Genomic DNA, 20347 nt, shown 5'->3' on the forward strand with positions numbered 1-20347 from the left:
TGGACATATTCGACGAGTGATACAATTTTATTGCAAAAATGCTTAAATTTACAGTTGTGAAGGGTAAAAGTATCCTAACGAATATTTGTGATTTTGAACATCGAAAAAAATATCAGAAATTGTAAAGTTTTTAAGAAATCGGGTACTGTCATTTTCCAAAGTTTAATACCTCAACTGCTACAACCAAAACAAAATAGAGCAGGAAAGAAGCAAACTTGAGCCAAAGCTATATCACATGGATATGACTGCAGATTCGGGGATATGGCCATTTTTATGAAGTTTTCAGTATGACATATATAAATGGACATGACACCCGGCCCAAAATGAAAGCACATAAAGCCAAAAAAACCTCTACAAGTTGCTGCTTACTACTATACAATTTAGCTGTAACAGAATGTACAAATAAAATGCTGTAACTTCGATACATATTCAATGAAGTTTCAACGTGAACGTCCCCCTGTGGTGGGACGTTGTCGTTGGTGGGAGCTGTCAGTCCACGTCTTCCTGTGGTGGGACATTGCAGGTTCAAAACCCCAGTGGTACGTTGAATAATAAGGGGTCTGCCTAACTCCAGCTTGCCTTTCAAAAAAAAAAATGTTTTGACGTGAACCGTCTTTCCTAGTGAGCACTCGGAGCCCCTGCAGAAAAGTAAAAATACTGTCAAAAAATATAGTGACAAGTCCAAAACAACTTTTTTCTTCTGTTTGAAAGAACTCAAATCACATAGTTGAAACACACGAACAAAGCAAGATGAAGACATTACATTTCACTCGACAAAGAAGATCGACTAGCCATGACGGATTTATCATTTCTGAAAATATGTTGCAGCAAAAGCTCAGTTCTCTAAACAATGGAGCTGCCGATGACACTACTGAAACCATCTATAACCTTTTTTATTTTTATGCAAACTAAACAAAGTAGCCTTCCCATCTTTATTCCTTAATCAACAAGGTCCTTTTGTTGTTAAGACAAAAACACACCTACGATTGCAACCAAATTATGCAGCCCAATTACTGGATTACTTCATATGAACTTATGTGAATACATCACTTGATACAAATTATTGTAAAGACAAACACGCACACCTCTCTCTCTCTCTCTCTCTCTCTGTGTGTGTGTGTGTGTGTGCACACGCATGAATGTAGGGGTGGGCATCGAGCCAGCCTGGCCAGCTAATGGACCGGGCCAGCCCGGTTCTTAACGGGCTCGGGTTTGAAGAGAAGCCCATGGCCCGGCCCATTGGCTCAACGGGTCAAAGTGAAGCGGGTTGGGTCCGTCCTGGCCCAATCATAAAAAGTATAAATGCTTGACTAAAATTATGGGTTAATGAGAGAATAACAAGTTCCCATGCAACTAATTCCTAATTAGGTAAATAGTAATAATTAACAAATAGCAAGTTTCCATGCAACTAATTAGGTAAATAATAATAGTTATCCAAGTTACTATGTAATAGTTAATCTTTAAAATTTTATATTATTAAAAAAATTAATAAATAACTCAGGCCCATCGGGCCAACCCGGTACCTAACGAGCCCGGGCCTTAAATCATGGCCCAAACCCGGCTCATGGCGGACCGGGTCGGCTTGGCCCATCGGGCTGGTTGACCACCCCTACATGCATGTGTGCATGCACACACATGATGTGTGCACGTTGCATGTTGCCATGACACTGAACGTGCCACAACACTTCATAGACAATCAAACCTTTGTTACACAGTCAACAGTCCCTATATTTTTCTTTTCTAATGATCTTGATATTTTATTTTACAATCGTATTTATTTTATTCTAAAATATCACTGATACACACATTTCAGTTTTCCACTTAGGTTCATTATTTAATGCATATCATACAATGTATAAAAGTAAAAGTGAGGGTCATGACAGAATAATTTTCTTCATAACTTTTTTCGAAATGACATGATACTAAATAGAAACTCTTTTTTGCCACTTCCCATTGTTGAAGAAAAATTGCTACCCACACTTTATAAAAGGGCTGCACCATGCCCAACAATGTCAAAATTACATTTCATTAAATTCTTTTTACTTTCAGATCAGTAAAATATTCAAAAAGAGTAAACTTTCCATAAAGGGGTTGGCAGCATCAGGTAACCTGGTTCTCAATATTCGGCAACATTCAGTCAATATCATATTGCAATATCGGAGTAGTCTGGCTCTATAGTGAATTAATAATGCACTGATTTTCAGATCCAACAATATACGAGTTGCTGCCCACTATAATTGTAAAGTCCAAAAAAAAAAAAACCCGAGTCGGACACGTATCCGACACGCGCTAGGCACATGTCGGACACGTGGCTCGGTTGATCCGTCGCTTTGGACCCAGGCTGGACCTGGATCTGCGCTCGAGCTGGATCCGGATCCACGTGCAGCCCAGGACCCGGCTTCTCGAATGATTGAGAAGCCTGTGCCTTTTAAAAAGGCACAGGCGTCTCGGGCGAGCGACTGACACCCTCGCCTGTTCTCTCTCCTCCCTGCGTTCACCGCCTCCTCCTTCCTCTCGTTCCCTGTGGCCACTGTCGCCGGCAAGCGACACCGCCAGCCATCGGACCCTCGGGAGGGAGCAACGATGCAATTGGAGCCACCGCCTTCCTCCTCTCGCTTTTCGTGGCCGTGGTTGTCGGCAAGCGACACCGCCTCCACTTTCCGCTCTGACGTCGGCCACTGACGTCCCCCGCCTTCGTCTCCGACGGCCTCGATCGACGTCCACTCCGCCACCCCCTTCTCTCTTTCTTTGCCTCTGTGTCTGTCGGCAACATCGAAGTCTTCGCCGGTAGCCCCCAAGGTATGTAAAACCCTCTCTCACACTCGTCTTGTCGTGTCGGCAGGGGGCTCCGTCCCCCTGCCATTTGCCGTGTCGACAGGGGGGCTTCGCACCCCCCTGTCCTTGTCTTGCCGGTAGGGGGGGCGGAGCCCCCTGCCGATTCTAGTGTCAACAGGGGGGCTCCGCCCCCTGTTTCCATTTTCGCCTGCCGGCAAGGGGGCGGAGCCCCTTGCCATGTTGACAGGGGGGTTTCGCACCCCCCTGTTTCTTTTGGCTTGCCGGCAGGGGGGCAGAGCCCCCTGCCGATTCTGGTGTCGACAGGGGGGGCTTCACCCCCTGTCCCTATGTTTGCCGGCAGGGGGATCAGAGCCCCCTGCCACTTCTCCTCTTTGACAGGGGGCTCCGCCCCCATGTCCCTACGTTCGTCGGCAGGGGGATCGGAGCCCCCTGCCACTTCTCCTCTTTGACAGGGGGCTCTGAACCCCTGTCCCTGTGTTTGCCAGCAGGGGGATCAGAGCCCCCTGCCACTTCTCCTCTTTGACAGGGGGCTCCGCCCCCCTGTCCCTGTGTTGCCGGCAGGGGGGCGGAGCCCCTTGCCACCTCTCTTTGACAGGGGGCTCTGCCCCCCTGTCCCTGTGTTTGCCGGCAGGGGGATCGAAGCCCCCTGCCACTTCTCCTCTTTGACAGGGGGCTCTGATCCCCCTGTCTGTTGCTGTTGTTGGCAGGGGGCGGAGCCCCCTGCCATCTTTTTTAGTTGACAAGGGGGGCTCCGATCCCCCTGTCCGTTGCTGTTTGCCGGCAGGGGGGCGGAGCTTCCTGCCACCTGTTTTGTTGTTCCACAGGGACTCTGTTTCCCTGTCTCATCTTTGTCTTGCACGCTAACTTTTTACGCTTGCAGGTTGCACGACGGAGCGCACACGTATCCCGTGGCCCGAGACCGTTCGTACTTACGCCCGCAGGCGTTTGGGAACCCGCAACCCCCCAAGGTAGGGGAAAGTTGCGTGGAAGGACTTTCAATGAACAAAACTAAAGAAAAGATAATCAAACAAGAGGACGATTATATACGTATACATACAAGTTATATATGTACGTTCTTTAACTCAAGGGCGCAGTTTCGCGATCCTTGTCCTCTTTATCTTTTCAACACTTTACTTTATGTTGTCGTCGCGCTTTATGTGCCTAGGCTTTACTGTTTGTCTTTTAACTCAAGGACGCGGTTTCGCGATCCTTGTCCTCTTTATCTTTTCAGCACTTTACTTTCTATTGCTGCCACGCTTTATGTGTCTAGGCTTTACTTTGTCTTTTAACTCAAGGACGCGGTTTCGCGATCCTTGTCCTGTTTACGTTTCAACACTTTACTTTCTGTCGCCCCGCGTTTTATGCGTATTGGTTGTTTATATTTCAGCACTTTACTTTCTGTCGCCCCGCGCTTTATGCGCCTTGGCTGTTTACGTTTCAGCACTTTACTTTCTGTCGCCCTGCGCTTTATGCACCTTGGTTGTTTATGTTTCAGCACTTTACTTTTTGTTGCCCTGCGCTTTACGCGCCTTGGCCTTGTGCTTGACCTGCTTGTTTATGCTCTTACTGCTTCACTTCTTGCCTGCGCCATGTAAATTGCGATCATGCTATTGTTTCTATTTCTCAGTTATTTCTAGAGATTGCTGACAGCTTTTGAGCTTGTTTTGAGTGCCTCCTTGTGGCCTGTGGCTATGAGCCTAGCCGCATCTCTTGGCGATGATATGCGATGCTACGATGAGTAGCACGAGGTGGATAGACCTCATGGTGTGCGAAAAAGCATAATTGTGGACATCTCACTAAATGGTAATCATGCGCTTTCACAGGCAAGATGCTCGAGTGGGTTGAATAGAGGGCATGTAGAGTAAGGCGATGATGAAGAAAAACCCCTCATCGTACTTGTTCGAGATGATTTATCAAAGGAGAGGATGGATGGTACAAAACCTCCGATGGACAGGCCATTAATGGCTATTACGAGCAAAGGTCTGGCTTCCCCAGTCATCGGAGGTAAGAGAAATGACGCTACCATAAGTATCCTAGGTGGTAGTCGCCGGACACTTCTGTAGAAGTTGGATGCATCCTTGGGCCATGTTTTGCCTTTGGGGGCTTACTCTCTTGACCACTGGTCGTCCCCTTAGGAGTGGATTCAGTCAGTCCTTCGGGGTATAATAAAATACATAGCATAATGGGCCCCCGAATGGATCTTGGTTGTTTCTACGTTTTATACATTGTGCGTACCCATAATGGCCAGTTAATAATCAGATCACATTATGGCATGCTCACAGTTGTTCCTTGTTCTTGCTTTTGACTGTCTGCTTTACCTTGCTATTAGTTTGCTACTTGCGATAGTTAAAAGGTATGCATGATAAGTTTTGTTGTGACTGCTTACAGTTAGATTGTTATCACTGTAATACTAGCTTGCTTGAGCTCATGATGATATTCGTGTTAGCTTTGTTATTCACCTACATACTACTTATTGCATCAGTTTATATCTGCTTAGATATGAGCATACTTTAGATTAGTTGATGTTCTTCTTATTCTTTTGCGCACCTACCAGTTTTCAGGACTGACCACATTTTTATGGGTGTAGGTGACAGGTAGGCTCTCCTTATAGGCGGTGGTGCAATGCTACATGATCAAAGTCTCACATCTCTCGTCGGCGTTCTGGCTACTTCACTTTGGGTTTTGCACTTTTGTTGTTAGGGGTGGATGACTCCTGTTCTGTACAGACTAAACCTTTTTATGGATAAACTCTTTTCTATCTTTTGCTCACTGTTTGGCTTAGTTAGGAAATGGGTTTGTGCTGGGTCTTTTTGCTAACGTGCTCAGAAGAATCGACTTATGCCTTTATCTAAAACCTTTGGTATCTTTAAAAATCTTTGCTGCAAACTCTGATTTTCGAAGGTAATTTCATTCAAATCTTCTTGTTTCAAGACGAACTTCTGAGGCGTTACAATAATGGTGGTTCTCAACAAGGAACACAATCTCCAAGGACATCAAGACTCAGAAACAATTCCTTGACTGACAAATCTAAAATCCTCTAAATCTCCAACAATGAAGAAAAAATCCTACCAATTAACAGCTTACAACACTTTTTCCCCTTTTTTTCTTGCAGTAAGGTAAGAAACAGAAGTCAACGTCAAGTTGACAACACCTTTTCCCAAGGGGTTCCACATAACACTGGTTTCAATAAATATTTAAAAGCACACTCTCTTGATCAATGAACACTGTTATTGTAAATATAGCGTGATAAGAAGTCCCCAAGCTACAAAATTACATTAAGGAACTAATTAAATTTTTTATTAATGTATGACAAGAACTCCCAAGTTACAAAATAGGTTAAGAAATTAACAGCGCATGCTAATATAAAATCACTAACCAAACTCCAACACAAACTTGGCAGCACTTGCAAAAAGGTTAAACCTCAGTTTCTCACATCTACACAGCATATTGACTCTAACATCCGTTCCAGAAAATACAGAAAACTGCTTGAGCACCACCACCACAAAGTCAATACTGCTGTTTGGAAGTTTAGCTGTCAAATAAATTGGTCAAGAGCATGCAATGCATATTTAAGAGAAAAGTGAAAAAAAAAACTTATATTGATCCTCCACCAAGACAAACTCAAACACCAATGCAAAAGCTTCAGTTTCAACTTTCAAGCAGTTTGAACAGCACCCAATAGGTGAAATGGCCAGAAGAACATCAATTAGTGGGTATTGGGAAGATAGAGATAGAACTGTATATCCCCATAGTGAACACCACACTCATCAAAGGGCAGTATGGCCAGCTTTGCTCTGTCATACTCCCATTGGAAATTGCTTAATAAGGGCTGCAAATGAGTTAAATAGGTCCATTGTATTAAGCAGCCTGAATTTGTGCAAAGTACTAACCTGACATATAACTTGCTAATCTACATTACTACTAAGGCTTAATGCCCCCTGCATGGGACGCCTTTTTTGGTGTTTTCTGCGGCAGGGCAATTGGGGCCTGAACTCAACTTGGAGAGGTAGTTGGGTGGCATGGCTTTGTTGGCGTGTAGTGACTCCTGGACACATTGAGATGGAGAAAGGGCATGTGTGGGAGAATAGAGAGTGTAGCAGATGTTAAGGTTGAATGGATGGAGGTGAGGCGGGATACGTTTCAGAGAGAGAGAGAGAGAGAGAGAGCAGCTGCTGCTTCTGAAAAGTGGGTATAAAAATAGAAACCCCAGCAGAATCACATAGCATCTTCCAGGCACACATTCCAAGTGATGAAACCATGGGAAAACACCATTCGTGGTGGGCATCGACCCCATTGCGGGATCTGATTTGTATACAGTTTTGGAATGGATTAATCTGCCATGTGATTACATTGGGGTATTAGTTGAATGAATTCTGAAGTTGGTTTTACTCCTGATGCTTATTTGTGGAGGTTTTGCTTCAGTTCAGTGGAGTTCCAGCATTTTTTTCTGTTTCCGAAAATAAGGGGTTCCATTTTTAGGTTCTGAAGCCATCTTAAAGGGTTTTGGTACTCATTGATTTCATACTGGTTTCTTTTTCCTTATTTTTAGGTCTTTCTGATCATGATAATGAGCCTGAGTTGTTGTTTTTTGTTTTGTTTCGTTTGTCTAAATATGGGAGCTAGATATTGAGAATTAGGCAAGATTGATTCCCAAGGAGACTTGATATGGATGGTTTATAAGTTTTGGGTTGGTTTGTCTTTTTTGATCTTCTTGATTTTAGATTTTAAGTCTGACCTAAGGTTGACAGACTAAGAAGCGGAAGTGGGAAACGGCATGGGAAGCGGAAGCGAGAAGCGATGCATTTTAAAATGTATAGGAAGCAGAAGCGAGGAATAAAAATAAATAAATATAAGAATTGAATTGGAATAAAAAATGAAACCCAAATAAAAACTAAAATAAAGTGATTGTTCTTAAATTTCATGATTTTTTAGTCTAAGAATTAAATTTTTAGCAAATCTAAAAATAATGACTGCCAATTTAGAGAAAGCACATGGAAGTGAGTGAGAAGCGTGAGAGAAAAGACAAAAAAAAAACATGAAAACTAGAAAGAGAGCATGGGAGAATCAAGATTCTCATCAAGTTTCGGAAGCGGAGTATCGCGCTTCCGAAGCGAGTTTCCAGAAAGTGAGCTTCCCACCTATCTAAGAAGCTTCTACTAACTCTGCTTTGACTACCAGAAAGAGCCTGCTGGGGCTCTCTTTTATCAGAAATGTGGACTTGATTTTGAGAGTAAGTTTTTCTATTAACCATCTTGTATTAGAGTGAAGTTAGGAACTTAATTATTTTCCTATTATTATTAGAGTGAACTTAGGAACTTAATTGTTCTTTGCTTTGAGAATTTGGCTCTAATCATCAGCATGTACCCTGATGTTGGATATTTTGCTTTTATTGTCTTTAGGTATTTTGGGCTTTAACTGTGTTGGAGCTCTGTCCATTAGTTTGATGGTAAGCAGAAATGTTTACAGAAGCACCATTTAGAGTGTAATGAAATATGCAAAAATACAAAATAAGGACCTCTAAGGGCTTACAAGATCATAAACACAAAGTGCACATGCACATACATAAGTCCAACTAAGGGACAATACAAAAGTACAAAGGCACAACACAAGCATTAAGTGCATTCAAAACATTAAAGAATTAAACGAACACAAAATATTAAAAAATGCTTGATATTATTGAGCATGAATGCTTAAGAGAAGCATTAAAGAACAAGAGGGGGGTTCACTCATATTTTTACACGAGGTAGTCTCAAATAGAGCTATTGGACTGTTCCAACAACAACTCTATTTGATCTTTGAACAAATAGACCCTATAAAAACATCAAAGAACAAAAATAACAAAATAAAGCAAAAGTACTAATGTGTCCCTAATGGGCACAACTTATTACAAGAACTGAAATGACCTAAATATCCCTAATGGGTATTTATCTATTACATCATTATAAATACATACAAAGCATATATATATATATATATATATATATATATATATACACAAACTTAACACTCCCCTGTTAAGATTATCAAGAATAGTCGAATCTGGATCCAGACCTAGATCCAAATGTATTTGTATTTTTGTATTTATTCCATATGATGGAGGACAATATTGTAATATAGAGTACACCCTTTATATAAGAAAAGACGTCACCCTAGAGAGGGTGAGATGTCAGGTTTACCTCATTCAACATTTTTCTCCTTTCTCTGATTCTGTTTTGTTTGTTTATTGTGCAGGATCAAGTCTCCAAGGATATTTCACATGGTATCAGAGCCCAAGAAGAGGTAAGTCAAATCGATCCTGGCTGCTTCCTTCTACTTTTCCAGATCTCACTTCCTTCTAAAGATCTGATCTTCTTCTACGTCATATATGAAACCTAATATTTCTGCGTGAAATCTGATTTCTTCCTCAATAAAAAAAAGAGACCAGATCTGATCACGTCAAGATCAGATTTCTCATTTAGCGTTTCTTTTGGTCAAATCGATCCAAATCTGACGATTCATCATGTCAGGTTTGATCCCTCCTAAAAAAAGGGAAGAAAAGAGGAAGACCCAGACCAGATCTTTCTCATTTGCTCAAATCATTCAAGATCTGACGATTCCTCACGTCAGATCTAATTCCTTCTCAAAAAAAAATCCCAAATCTTAAATTTTTCTTTTCTTTTCAACTTATTGTTCCTTTCTCATCTGTTTGTCCATCACGTTAGAACCAGATCTGACGTGACCCATTTCCTTTTCTTGAATCTTGGATACAACAAGTACCAACATCTCTGATATGTAAGTTCTGATCATTTGCAAAAAAAAATTGCAGATATTGCTCATATCAGAACAACCTGACATTCAGAATCTTCAGACAAATTCAACGTGATTAGTTGGTTCTATTTTTTCCTTCTCGTCAAATGGTTGCAATCAATGCCTCCTTCCTCAGCCATTTAATTACTGAAAAACTTGATTCTTTCAATTTCATCACCTGGACATGATCTGATGGGTCTCCTTGATGGGTCGATTTCTGTACCTTCTAAGGAACTTGTTTCCCAAACAATTTCAGTGAAGGATGGAAGTGCTGAGAAAGCCTCAAAGATCATGGTTAGAAACCCAGAATTTATTACATGGCAAAAAAATAATCAGTAAGTCGTAGCATTTATCACTGCTACCCTCCCTCGTGAGGTTCTTTTACACATCCCATCAGGAGTTTCAGCAAAAGAGTTGTAGGATACCTTGCATCAGCGGTACGAGTGGATTTCTACTCCCACGATATATCAGTTGAAAGCCGAGTTTGCAGAGTTAAAAAGGGGAGATTCACATGTTGCTGAATATCTTAACAAAATCAAAGTTCTAATAGATCAACTTGTTATAAGATCCCCACTATTAGATGAAGATATATGCGAGAAAACTATTAGAGGACCTGGACAAGAGTACATGTTCATTACTGCTTATACTAGCACTGCCCCTCGTCCACCATTTGATAAACTGTGAACCATGCTATTAGAACATGATGTTATGTTCAACATATCATCCAGGTCCTAGAAAGATGAGGTGAATCATGAAGTCATGGTTGCATCCCAAAATTTTAACTCTTCCCAAGGAAGAGAGCGTGGCCGTGGGCGCAATTTTGGTGGACGTACAACATGTATTCTTCCTACACCTTCTTCCTCTTCTAATCAAGCGAATGTGATATGTTAAATGTGTGGGAAGAAGGGTCATACATGTTCCAACTGCTATTGGCCTTATGTTCTTACTTATAGGCCACCTACAGTGTCAATTCCTACTCATTTTCAGGTCCTTGCAGCTGCTCTCCACCTTTAGCTGGTACTGGTCCGCGTGCTCTAACAAATTTTATGCAGGCTTCCACCACTCCCTATCCTTCTTCAGTTGCTAGTTCACACGATTTGGAGGCCCTTACTGTTGGATTTGGGCAACTAAAATTTCAACAAAATCATAATTTTGTTGGGAATCCTCAACATGCATTCTTCATCCCCATATGGAATGCACTCTATGTGAGGACACTCTCAGAGCACCTCTCCTCAAGGCTAGTTCATGAATTCAGGGGTTGCACATTATGTTACAAGCGATTCAGGTAAACTCTTTCATGTCGAACCTTATCATGATAATGGGTATGTGATCACAGGAGATGAGAAACACCATCATATTACTCACATATGCATATGCATATGCCTAAATGCAATGCATATACTAAGATGAAATGCATATGCATATACCTAAGTGCAATGCATATACTAAGATGAAATGCATATGCATATGCCTAAATGCAATGCAAAGATGCAAATGAAATACAAAGATGCAAATGAAATGTAAAGATGTTAGAAAATGTAAGGATGCTATGAAACAGAGAATGTAGTTACAACAGTGAATGAAATGTTGTAGGAAATGAGGATACAATGAATGCAGGGAATGAAATTTCAGCAGTGAATGAAATCACAGCAGGAAATGAGGATGCAATGAATGAAATGATGAAGGGAATGAAGTTTCAACAGGACATGAGGTACTATGAGAAATGAGAATGCAATGAATGAAGTGAATGATATAGCAAACAAAAGATGCTGATAAAAATGTAAATCAGAACTAAATGTTCATAATGCAGAGAAACAAGAAAATTCAGGCATTAAAAACCAGAAAATGTTGAATCAAAAACATAAAAATATGCTGCAATTGAGTGGATGTTGTATAGATGCAGATACAAATGAAACTGCAAATATGCGCATGTCAAACTCATAGATGCAACCTGCAGGTGTGAAATGAACGCTATGCAGGAAAAGGCAATATGCAAATGAAACAGAGAAATGAGCAGAGAACCAAATGTGATAAACAAGACACTAGTCAAAATGCACAAATGCAAAATGCATTGCGGATGTCGATGCAAATGAAAATGCAGATTCAAAACAAGTAAACCGTAGATGGAAAACAATGAAACACATGCAGAATCAAAACAAAATAGAATGCAGAGTATGTAGGATCAGAACAATGTAAAACACAGATGCAAATGATATGCGATGTAATGATATGCAGACACATCAATGAGAATGAAATTCAGATGCAAATACCAAATAGAATGACAGGAGATGCAACCAGAAATGACATGAGAGTGCTATGTGATGTGGTGGAATTGATGAAGTACGATGCAGATGGTGCGAAAAAGGAGAAAAGTGCAGTAGATGATGCTTAATGAGATGAGATGGATGCAGATGATGTTGCTTCAACTCAGCTGCAGCTCACTTCTGTAATGAAATACATTTCAGATGCAACAAGAGACCATGCTGCAGAGAGGAATACACAGATTGCACATGTATGCAGGTGCACGACAATATCAATGAGAAAGAAAGAATGAAAACAGATTAACATACAAAAAAAAAACGTAAAACACATTCTAAAAAATTCACGCTGAATGCAAGGGATAATGCACAGGATTGAAATGCGCTGGAAATCACACACAGGTGATAAAGGGAAAACGCAGGAAATGCTATTAAAGTGATGATATGCTGAATTTAAAATGTAAGACATCGATCCACACAGATTTGCAGAGAAATAATAAGAAAACGATGATAATGCTGATGAAGATGAAGAAAATAAATGCAATATGATTCATATGCGATGAAATAAAATAGAATGCAAATAAAGACATACGGATGAAAAGGAAATGCATAGGATGCTAAATGCAGACCGATGTCGTCGTTTAGATGAAGGATGAATGGCGTTGCAGAATCGGAAGATACTGATGCAAATGTTGTGAGGTGAAACAGGAAAAAAAAGAAACGATGCTATGAAATGCTAATGAGATGTGGTAAAATGAAAGACACGCAGGAAAATAAATGCAGTATAATCAGCGGATTAAAGAAAAGAAAAGAAAAGAAAAAGGAATTTGCAGAAACAACCAGCAAAATAAAAATCGTGAAACAAGATGAAAGTAGGAGAGAGAAGAAGAGAAGCTTCTTACCGAATTAGCTGAAGTGGAATGGATGAGGCTGCTCCAGTAGGATCGATTGAGAGGAGAATCGATCAAAGTCCTTCACCTGTCAAGAAAGAAAAGAGAATCAAAGGGAGAGAGAAAGGGAAAAGGAAGAAGGAGAAGAAGAGAGGGAAAAAGGAGGGAAAGAGGAAGGAAAGGGGAAATCGGAAGAGGGAAAGCTTGTTTTTCTCTCTCTCTTTTTGAAAATGTCGATCGAGAGCCCTTTTTCCAAAAAATCTGATCCCTTCCCTCTCCTTTACATCAGTTTATAAAGGAGAGGGTGGTTTTAAAAAAATTTGGAAATGCCTTCTAAGTTTTAAATTTTTTTAAAAAAGGGGTTAGTTGCAAAGATTTTCCGAAAACCTTTTCTTATTTAACCTAAAGCCACTTTCTGAAATTTTGCTTTTCTTTTCTCTCTCTTTTTTTTATTTTCAGAAAGAAAATCTAAAATATTATAAAAATGCAGACGACCAAGGAAACGAGATCCAGATGGAATTTTGAAAGATTTTATAAAAATATTGAATTTGGAGTTTGAGGATTTTACAAAAGAGAGCTTTTGAAATCAAATAATTATTTTTAAATTTGAATTTTAAAAACGGATCTGAATCTGAGATTTTGAGTAAAAATCGAGTTTGGATCTCTAACTAAGGAAAAATGAGAGGAATGGATCCAAATAGAGATTTGATCTGAATACTTGAGCCACACAGAAAATTGATTTTGGATTTTTAGGTTTGGATTGAAAATAGAAAAATTGGGCTCAGAATTGGATTTGGATGTCTGATCTTGATCCGAGTTTGGGTCTGGTATAGAAAATGAAATTGGACTTTAGATCTTCAATAGAGAAGTGAATCCGAGAAATTATTAGAAATTGACCCAATTGCCCTTTTGAATGACTCAGAAAGTGGAACTCAAGGTCAAAAAGGATAATTTTTGGAACTTGAAAAATTTGGGGTGTTTACACTAAGCTACCTAGATACAAGCCTACCATCTAGGAGTGCCTAGGAGCCTAGGTGAGTACCTAGATGGGGGAAGGGGGACGGGGATGGGGGATGGTGGGAGGGTGGCCACCAAGGTTAGTATTTTAACAGTTTCTTTTATAATGCTTAAAACATTATAGTTATGTTTTGATTGAGTATTTTGAAATATTTAAGTTTTTCAGTATTTTTTCTTATTTTTATGAATTTTATTCTTTTGTGGGTCTCTATGCAGCAAAACTAAACAAATACTTGTTTAGATGGACTTTAATGTTAGAAATGTAACCAATTGTCATCGCAAGTCATAAACTAATATAAAGTGGGCAACCATGAAAACATAAACAATTCCATAACCAAAATGTAATATTCCAATAAAAAAAATTCCATCATCAAATACAAGAAAAAACTGGAAATATTAATTTAGAAAACCAAAAAGCTAAGTTTGTTTGAAGGATACCTGTATTAATACTGTATCAAGCACTGTCCAGATGAAAAGGACATACTTCCTTCACAAAAAGCTTGACATAGAACTGACCAGACTCCCATGATCGAAGGGTTTATCACAAAAGCAATCTTCAATTCTAAATGCTACTGACAGTGAATATTTGATTCTCGGCGAAAAGGGTCAGGTCCAAGAACCTCCCAACCCATTCGATGACTTTGACTCATGCTACCAGGTGCAGAGTCAATAGACTGCTGGACTTCTATAAGCTGTGCAGCATTCTCCTCCATACCAGTCCTTAAATCACTATAAACAAGTTCTGTTTTGCTACCTGAATAAACAGGTGATAACTCAACATTAAAATCAGAAGCACCATATCCAGCAGCTGAACTTCTTGCAATCTGATCAGTGGATCCATGGTAGCCTGAATCACTTACTGGAACCATGTCAGAGGGCTCCGTACCTTCCTTTTTCTGCCTTTTCCATTTCTTGGTAGATGAAGTTCCATCATCCTCAAAATCTTCATCATCTCTTTCTCGGTGCAAATAAACCCACAATTTTCTGTCACCATCAAACTGTACACATGGGTCACATTTATAGTGCAAGCGATCCAATGCCCCACTGACAACTTGGTTAACTTGAGCATCAGATACATCTTCCACAATATACTGTGAGTCCCTTATAAGAGTACAGACATCAGCTCTGGTGCCAATACTCCCAGGCAGCCTGGCAGCTGCATCTCTAACCAGACATAAAATTGTTACATGGGGTGGCCGATCAGGCTTAAGCATAAAATGATCACGGGCCTTGGATGTAGGCTTGCCACCACACCTTCTAAGTGGAGCAACAACAGATTTACAACCATCTACAGCAGTGTAGGCAAAGGCCCTATCCGGAACTGTATATCGCAAGTATTCTTCCTTACGAAAATATGCTCTTACTTCATCAGAACTTGAACTGATAGTTGTTAAACTCTTTTGCGCTCTTAGGTCCCTAAATCTTTCTTTCTCATCCAAATTAGGTAACAGACTGGCTGGTGGTGCAGGCAGACTACCTAACTGCCGCAGAGTCTCTTGATCATTTCTCAACCAATTAGCATATGAGTCAACTAGTTTCACAAGCATCTTGTGAGCAATCCCCCAAGCCACAGGAGAAGTTTCCATCTCACCAGAATCATGACCAGATGACTTAGCAGGAGGACCGATCCAAGACCAACTCTTTGAGGCTCTTTTATATAATGCAAGTGGCTTCCACCCCTTTGCCCCTAAGGGTGCTGTTTTTGCTGAAAATATCTTCAGCACTCCTCTAACCAGATCTTGAAGTGGCTCCCGAGTTTTGAGAATGGAGGGATCACCAGGTCTCAATCTCACATGGTTTACAATCTCTTGAAATGAAAGCGAAGGCGAAAACAAAAATTCAGCATGTTCAGAATCTGCAGGCACTCCGTCAGGCTTTTCTTTCTGCTTTTCATTCACTTTCTGTATTCTGTCGTCATTATCCTTAGAAGTATCTTCAACATAAATACTGATCAACGCAGCACGAACAGCAGAAAGCAGATGTACGATGGAGAATGAGAAACCAGTAAGAACTGAAGGTTTGATAAGAACTGATGATTTCTTTGGCATCTTTGACTCTAACTCATCTTTTACAGGCCCTCTTTCTGTCATGCTTTGTTCCGGCGATACCACACCCAAAGAACCAGTTTCACTGTCTGTTTTCTTTCTATGTTGCTTCTTAGATAGGCTAGCATCTTCAACCTGGTGCAGTGTACTAGTCAAGACATCATTCATGAGAACTGGTTCATCTTTGCTGTTCAGATATTTTGCTTCAACCTTACCCTTTTTCTTCTTTACTGGCTCATAGTCTGATGATGACATTTGCAACCTCTCGTGATTTAAGGATCTGTATGAAGTATAAGCAAAATCCTGAATGTCATCCTTTTGACGTCTTTTCAGCAATTTGTTTGACCATGACAGTTCAGGTGAATCATCTTCCTCTGTATCACCACTTCCATAACCATGCTGGTAATTGGATCTAGTGGGACCAATTGAAAACTTTAGGTCAGTTTTTGTTGTACGTTTTTTATCTGCACTGTAGACTTTTTGTGCATCGGACCATGCTTCAAGCCCATTTCTTGCAGACACAAGAGTTTCTTTACTATCATTAGCTAACACAGTAGTGCTGTTTTCCTCATCTAAGATCCCATGTGAATGATCATGATGGTAAGTTCTGTCACCTGACTCATTCAAAAGTTTCTGATCAGTCTTCCCCTTCAGCTTTCGCCTTGAAAAGTAGACATTTAATTTAGGCACCTGTGACCTATCATTTGGATTCCCCTCCAACACAGTGGAGCGAGCCACTCCACCATGAAGCTGAAGAGACTCCTTTTTAACCTTCCCCATTAATTTATAAGTTTTTGAAGGATCATGAGCTGATCTGGCTGAAACAAACTGAGGCACATCAGATAAACCACTGCCATAGACCATCTTTTTGGAGCCAACAGTTTCCTCAACTTCTTCATCAGAGTGCTTAGATGAACTCGAATGTGTCTCATCATCGCTCTCCATCATGCCATTCAGGTCTTCAACATAATCTTGTCTCTTCTCCTTGTACTTCCTTTTGCGTATGTCCCTGGATGTTTTTGCTCTACGATCAGAAGTAAGGTATTGCAGATAACCTCTGGATGTCATTTCATCAGAATCATTTAGCTGCACTCGGAATCGGTTAGAAGATTTGTTTTTCAAATTGAAAATGCCATTTGCATTGCTCGCTTCATGATCATCACTCATCTTCCGCTTCTTACTTTTCTTAAGTGCCTGCTCATCAAATTTTGCAGAATGGTCCAGTATGACGGTCTCTCCTTGCATTCTCTTGTGATCATCTGCAAGAAAGTTGTGATGGAAAGGTGGACTTCCCACAGACCAGTCTATGTGGCTTCCTTTTATTGCATGGTGCCATTCACCATGCACTGTGAGCTGTTCGACATGTTGAAACCTATCTTTTACAGAGTTCATCTGATCTTCCAGCAAGGGTCTCTTTTGTTTCTCTGAATGTCTATCCTTTTTACCTGTATCTTTTGAATACAGCATGTGACCTCTGTCAATGTGGGGCAGTGCCATCAACCCTTCTCCATCTGCCATGTCTTGCACCTTCCAGTGCCTACCATGCCGCATATTTTCATTCTTTGATGATAGCTGCAGTCTAATATCACCTTTGGAGTCTCCTTCTCTAAAGCTCCCTTTGTTTTTCCATTCATCTTCTGCAATGCTAATCGGTCCTACCTCAGCATCATGCTTCCTGAAGAATTCCATTTTCTTTCCAGGCTTAAAAAACTTAATGCTTGATCCTGCATTGTCTTTCCCAGGATTATGATAAGTTTGTGCAAACACTTCATAATCCCGTTCTTCTGGACCATCTACTCTAATTTGACTATTGGCCCTCCGACCAGCCACCGCTTCATAGCCAACCAATTGATCATGTCGAGCAGGAACCAAAGCCGAAACATGGGGCCTGTATTTCATATTGGTAGAATGAGTCTGGTTCATCAAAGAGGAAGAGTATCCACCAAATTCAGCATTCCCCTTATTTGCCAAACTTGTTTGCAATACTTTGAGAATGCCTTTCCGGGTCTGCTTTCCATATTTCCCTGGTTCAATAAACTTCTCAGGCCCTCCTCGAGAAGCAAAGTCAATGGATGGTTTGGCATCCACAACAACTCGATGGCCTGTTCTTGCTCCAAGAAAGTTTTCCCGGACAGTCGATTGACCAGTATAAAGATGCTTGCTCTTGGGCCTTCTACTCCAGCCACTAGGTATCAGCCACTCGCTTGACTCCTCCCTGTCCAATGACTCGGTGTCTGAATGTAGGGTGAGCATCTCTTCATCCTTTTCCTGCATTAAGATATTCTGGCTTCTCATAATGTTTAGAAGCCGAAGCCGCTCTTCAATCCCGTAGGCAGCACAGCTTATCCAAGCTTCTTTTATATGCAAAAGGCTACCAACCATCGAATTCTGGTACTTGTGTAGAAAATGATAATGCTCCCTCTTCTGCAAGAAATTCAAGCCCTGTCTGTAGAGTGCAACTCGGGGTTGACAGAAACCCCCCTTCATCTGATCAAAGAGCTCAGTGAGTGGACTGCCAAAATGGAAATTATCCCGAGAGAATAACTCTTTCAGGGTCCTCATAAACGTATCTTGATTCATGTCAGGGATGAATTCTGATAAGGCAAACCGTTCCTTCTCCGTTAAGCAATCGTTCCATGTTTCTATCGACAATACACCACTCAAATTCGGAAGCTCGTAGAGCTCTAACGGAACGAGAAACTTCCGATCGCCCACTTGACAGAACTCGCTGCTGCCGCCGTCCTCCGCCAATTCAACAGAGTCGAACCCATCGGACCCTGCGCCGGAATCAACATCATCATCCTCATACGATCCAGTGCGAGCGTCGTCGCCATCACTTGAGATGCAGTCGCGCCCGTAAGAACCAAATTCCTCGTCCAACTTAGAATCCCTGGAAATCCTCTTGACGATCGCCATTGAAATCCCGATTCCCTCCTTCCTAACGCCAAGAGAAAGCAACAACAATTCCTAAAAAAATAAGAAAAATCCTAACTTTCGACCATCCAGAAAATCAAACCCTAAACAAAACACAAACATCCAATCTTCCAAATAAAAACAGAAAAAAAAAATCTACAATCAAGAAGACAAAACCGAGAAAAAAAACAGAAAGCAAAGAAAGAGAACATTTTCTGATCGATCGAGAAAGGAAATAGGAAGAAAGTGAAGAAAGGGCGTACGGATCGCCGATCTCTCAACGCATCCTCTTCCGCGAGATTGGTCCAAGAAGGGCCATCAAAACCACCGAAGGAAAACGAACCGGCCACCGCCTTCGCCCCATACGCCAAAGAAGGAAGGAAATAGAAGAACGAAGAAAAAAACCCTAACCCTAACCCAAGGGCGGCCGATGTGAAAGGGGAAAGAAGAAGAAGATAAACAAAAAGGACGTGGGAAAAGAGACGCAGGAGAATAAAGGTATCGGGGGGGAAGACGACGGTGGCGATGACGATGAGGACGTGGACGAATCTTGGGCGTCGATCGCACGAAGAGAGAGAGAGAGAGAGAGAGAGTTGCTTGCAGGGGAGAGAGGGCGACTGCCGACTGGGACGACGACGCGACGAGAACCCGAGACTATTCGTCCGCGACGCATGGGTCGCGTCAGGAACCGGGACGGGATCACCGGTTCCGGTGACCACGACCCGACCGTTGGCGGTTTTATCCCATTCAAGCGTCCCTGAGCCGAGGGTCCGTCGCATGGGCTTCGCGCTCATTTACGCTGGGATGAGATGACCGTTGATCGCTTCTTCAGATACTTGGATGTGTCACGGATCCACAGAACATGCACAAGGACCTGATCTTTTTTCGTTTTCATTAGGTGATTAGGGAGATCGGATGGAGAAAAACGTGACCTAATTATCACATGAGGCTGTCAATCGGATGTTTGACTTGACCCAAACCCAAATTTTTTAATATGAATATAAAAAATGAGGACAGGAATAATAGTCGAATCAACCTGAAGCCGACCTGAATAATATGCTTGTAGGGATGGCCATGGATCGGGGCGGGGCGGGAGACAAGGTCTGTACCCTTGCCCTGTCTTAAACCCGAACCTTGATCCCCGCCTCCATCCCCACGCAGGGATGGATTTTAACCTCCACTCCTGCCTCCATCCCCAGTTCAAACGGGGGTGAGGTAGGGCGGGGCCCCATTTTCACTCAATCTATTGTCATCCCTTAGAAGGATTGGGGACGGGGACGGACAAGATGGGGATCAGGAGGGGATGGGGGCGGGGTGGGGGCAGGAAAAAGCGTAAGTCCATCCCCGCCTCCATCCTCGCACGGGAATGGATTTTAACCTTCATCCCCGCCTCCATCCCCGTTTCATGCCCTTCATCTCCAGTCCAAACGGGGCGAGGCAGGGCGGGCCCGGTTTTCCTCAAGTCCACTGTCATCCCTATATGTGTCATGTTTGAGTTATGAATTTTGTTAGATATCTGACCTAACCCGGCTTCTTTACCGGATATCTGACCCTGACCCAAGTGATTTTCTATTGACAGCCCTAATTGAAGTGAATACTCAAATGTGAGACGATGATATTCATCCTCTGGCTCTTCTTTTTT

The 20347-nt window shown here is 41.7% G+C and overlaps 1 protein-coding gene across 1 annotated transcript; it reads right to left on the reverse strand.

Moving 5' to 3' along the window:
* Positions 1-268: 268 nt before the first annotated feature.
* On the reverse strand, positions 269-19277 carry LOC149839676 (uncharacterized). The gene is made up of 3 exons (XM_090002739.1): positions 18969-19277; positions 14186-18759; positions 269-638 (listed from the first exon to the last, which is right to left on the reverse strand). Exon 2 carries the CDS (start codon positions 18706-18708, stop codon positions 14317-14319), a length of 4392 nt encoding a protein of 1463 aa, XP_089858865.1. The 5' UTR covers positions 18709-18759; positions 18969-19277; the 3' UTR covers positions 269-638; positions 14186-14316.
* Between the last annotated feature and the right edge of the window lie 1070 nt (positions 19278-20347).

This window comes from Nuphar pumila, chromosome 4, assembly GCF_984573655.1.
Source record: "Nuphar pumila chromosome 4, dmNupPumi1.hap1.1, whole genome shotgun sequence".
Lineage (NCBI taxonomy): Eukaryota > Viridiplantae > Streptophyta > Magnoliopsida > Nymphaeales > Nymphaeaceae > Nuphar > Nuphar pumila.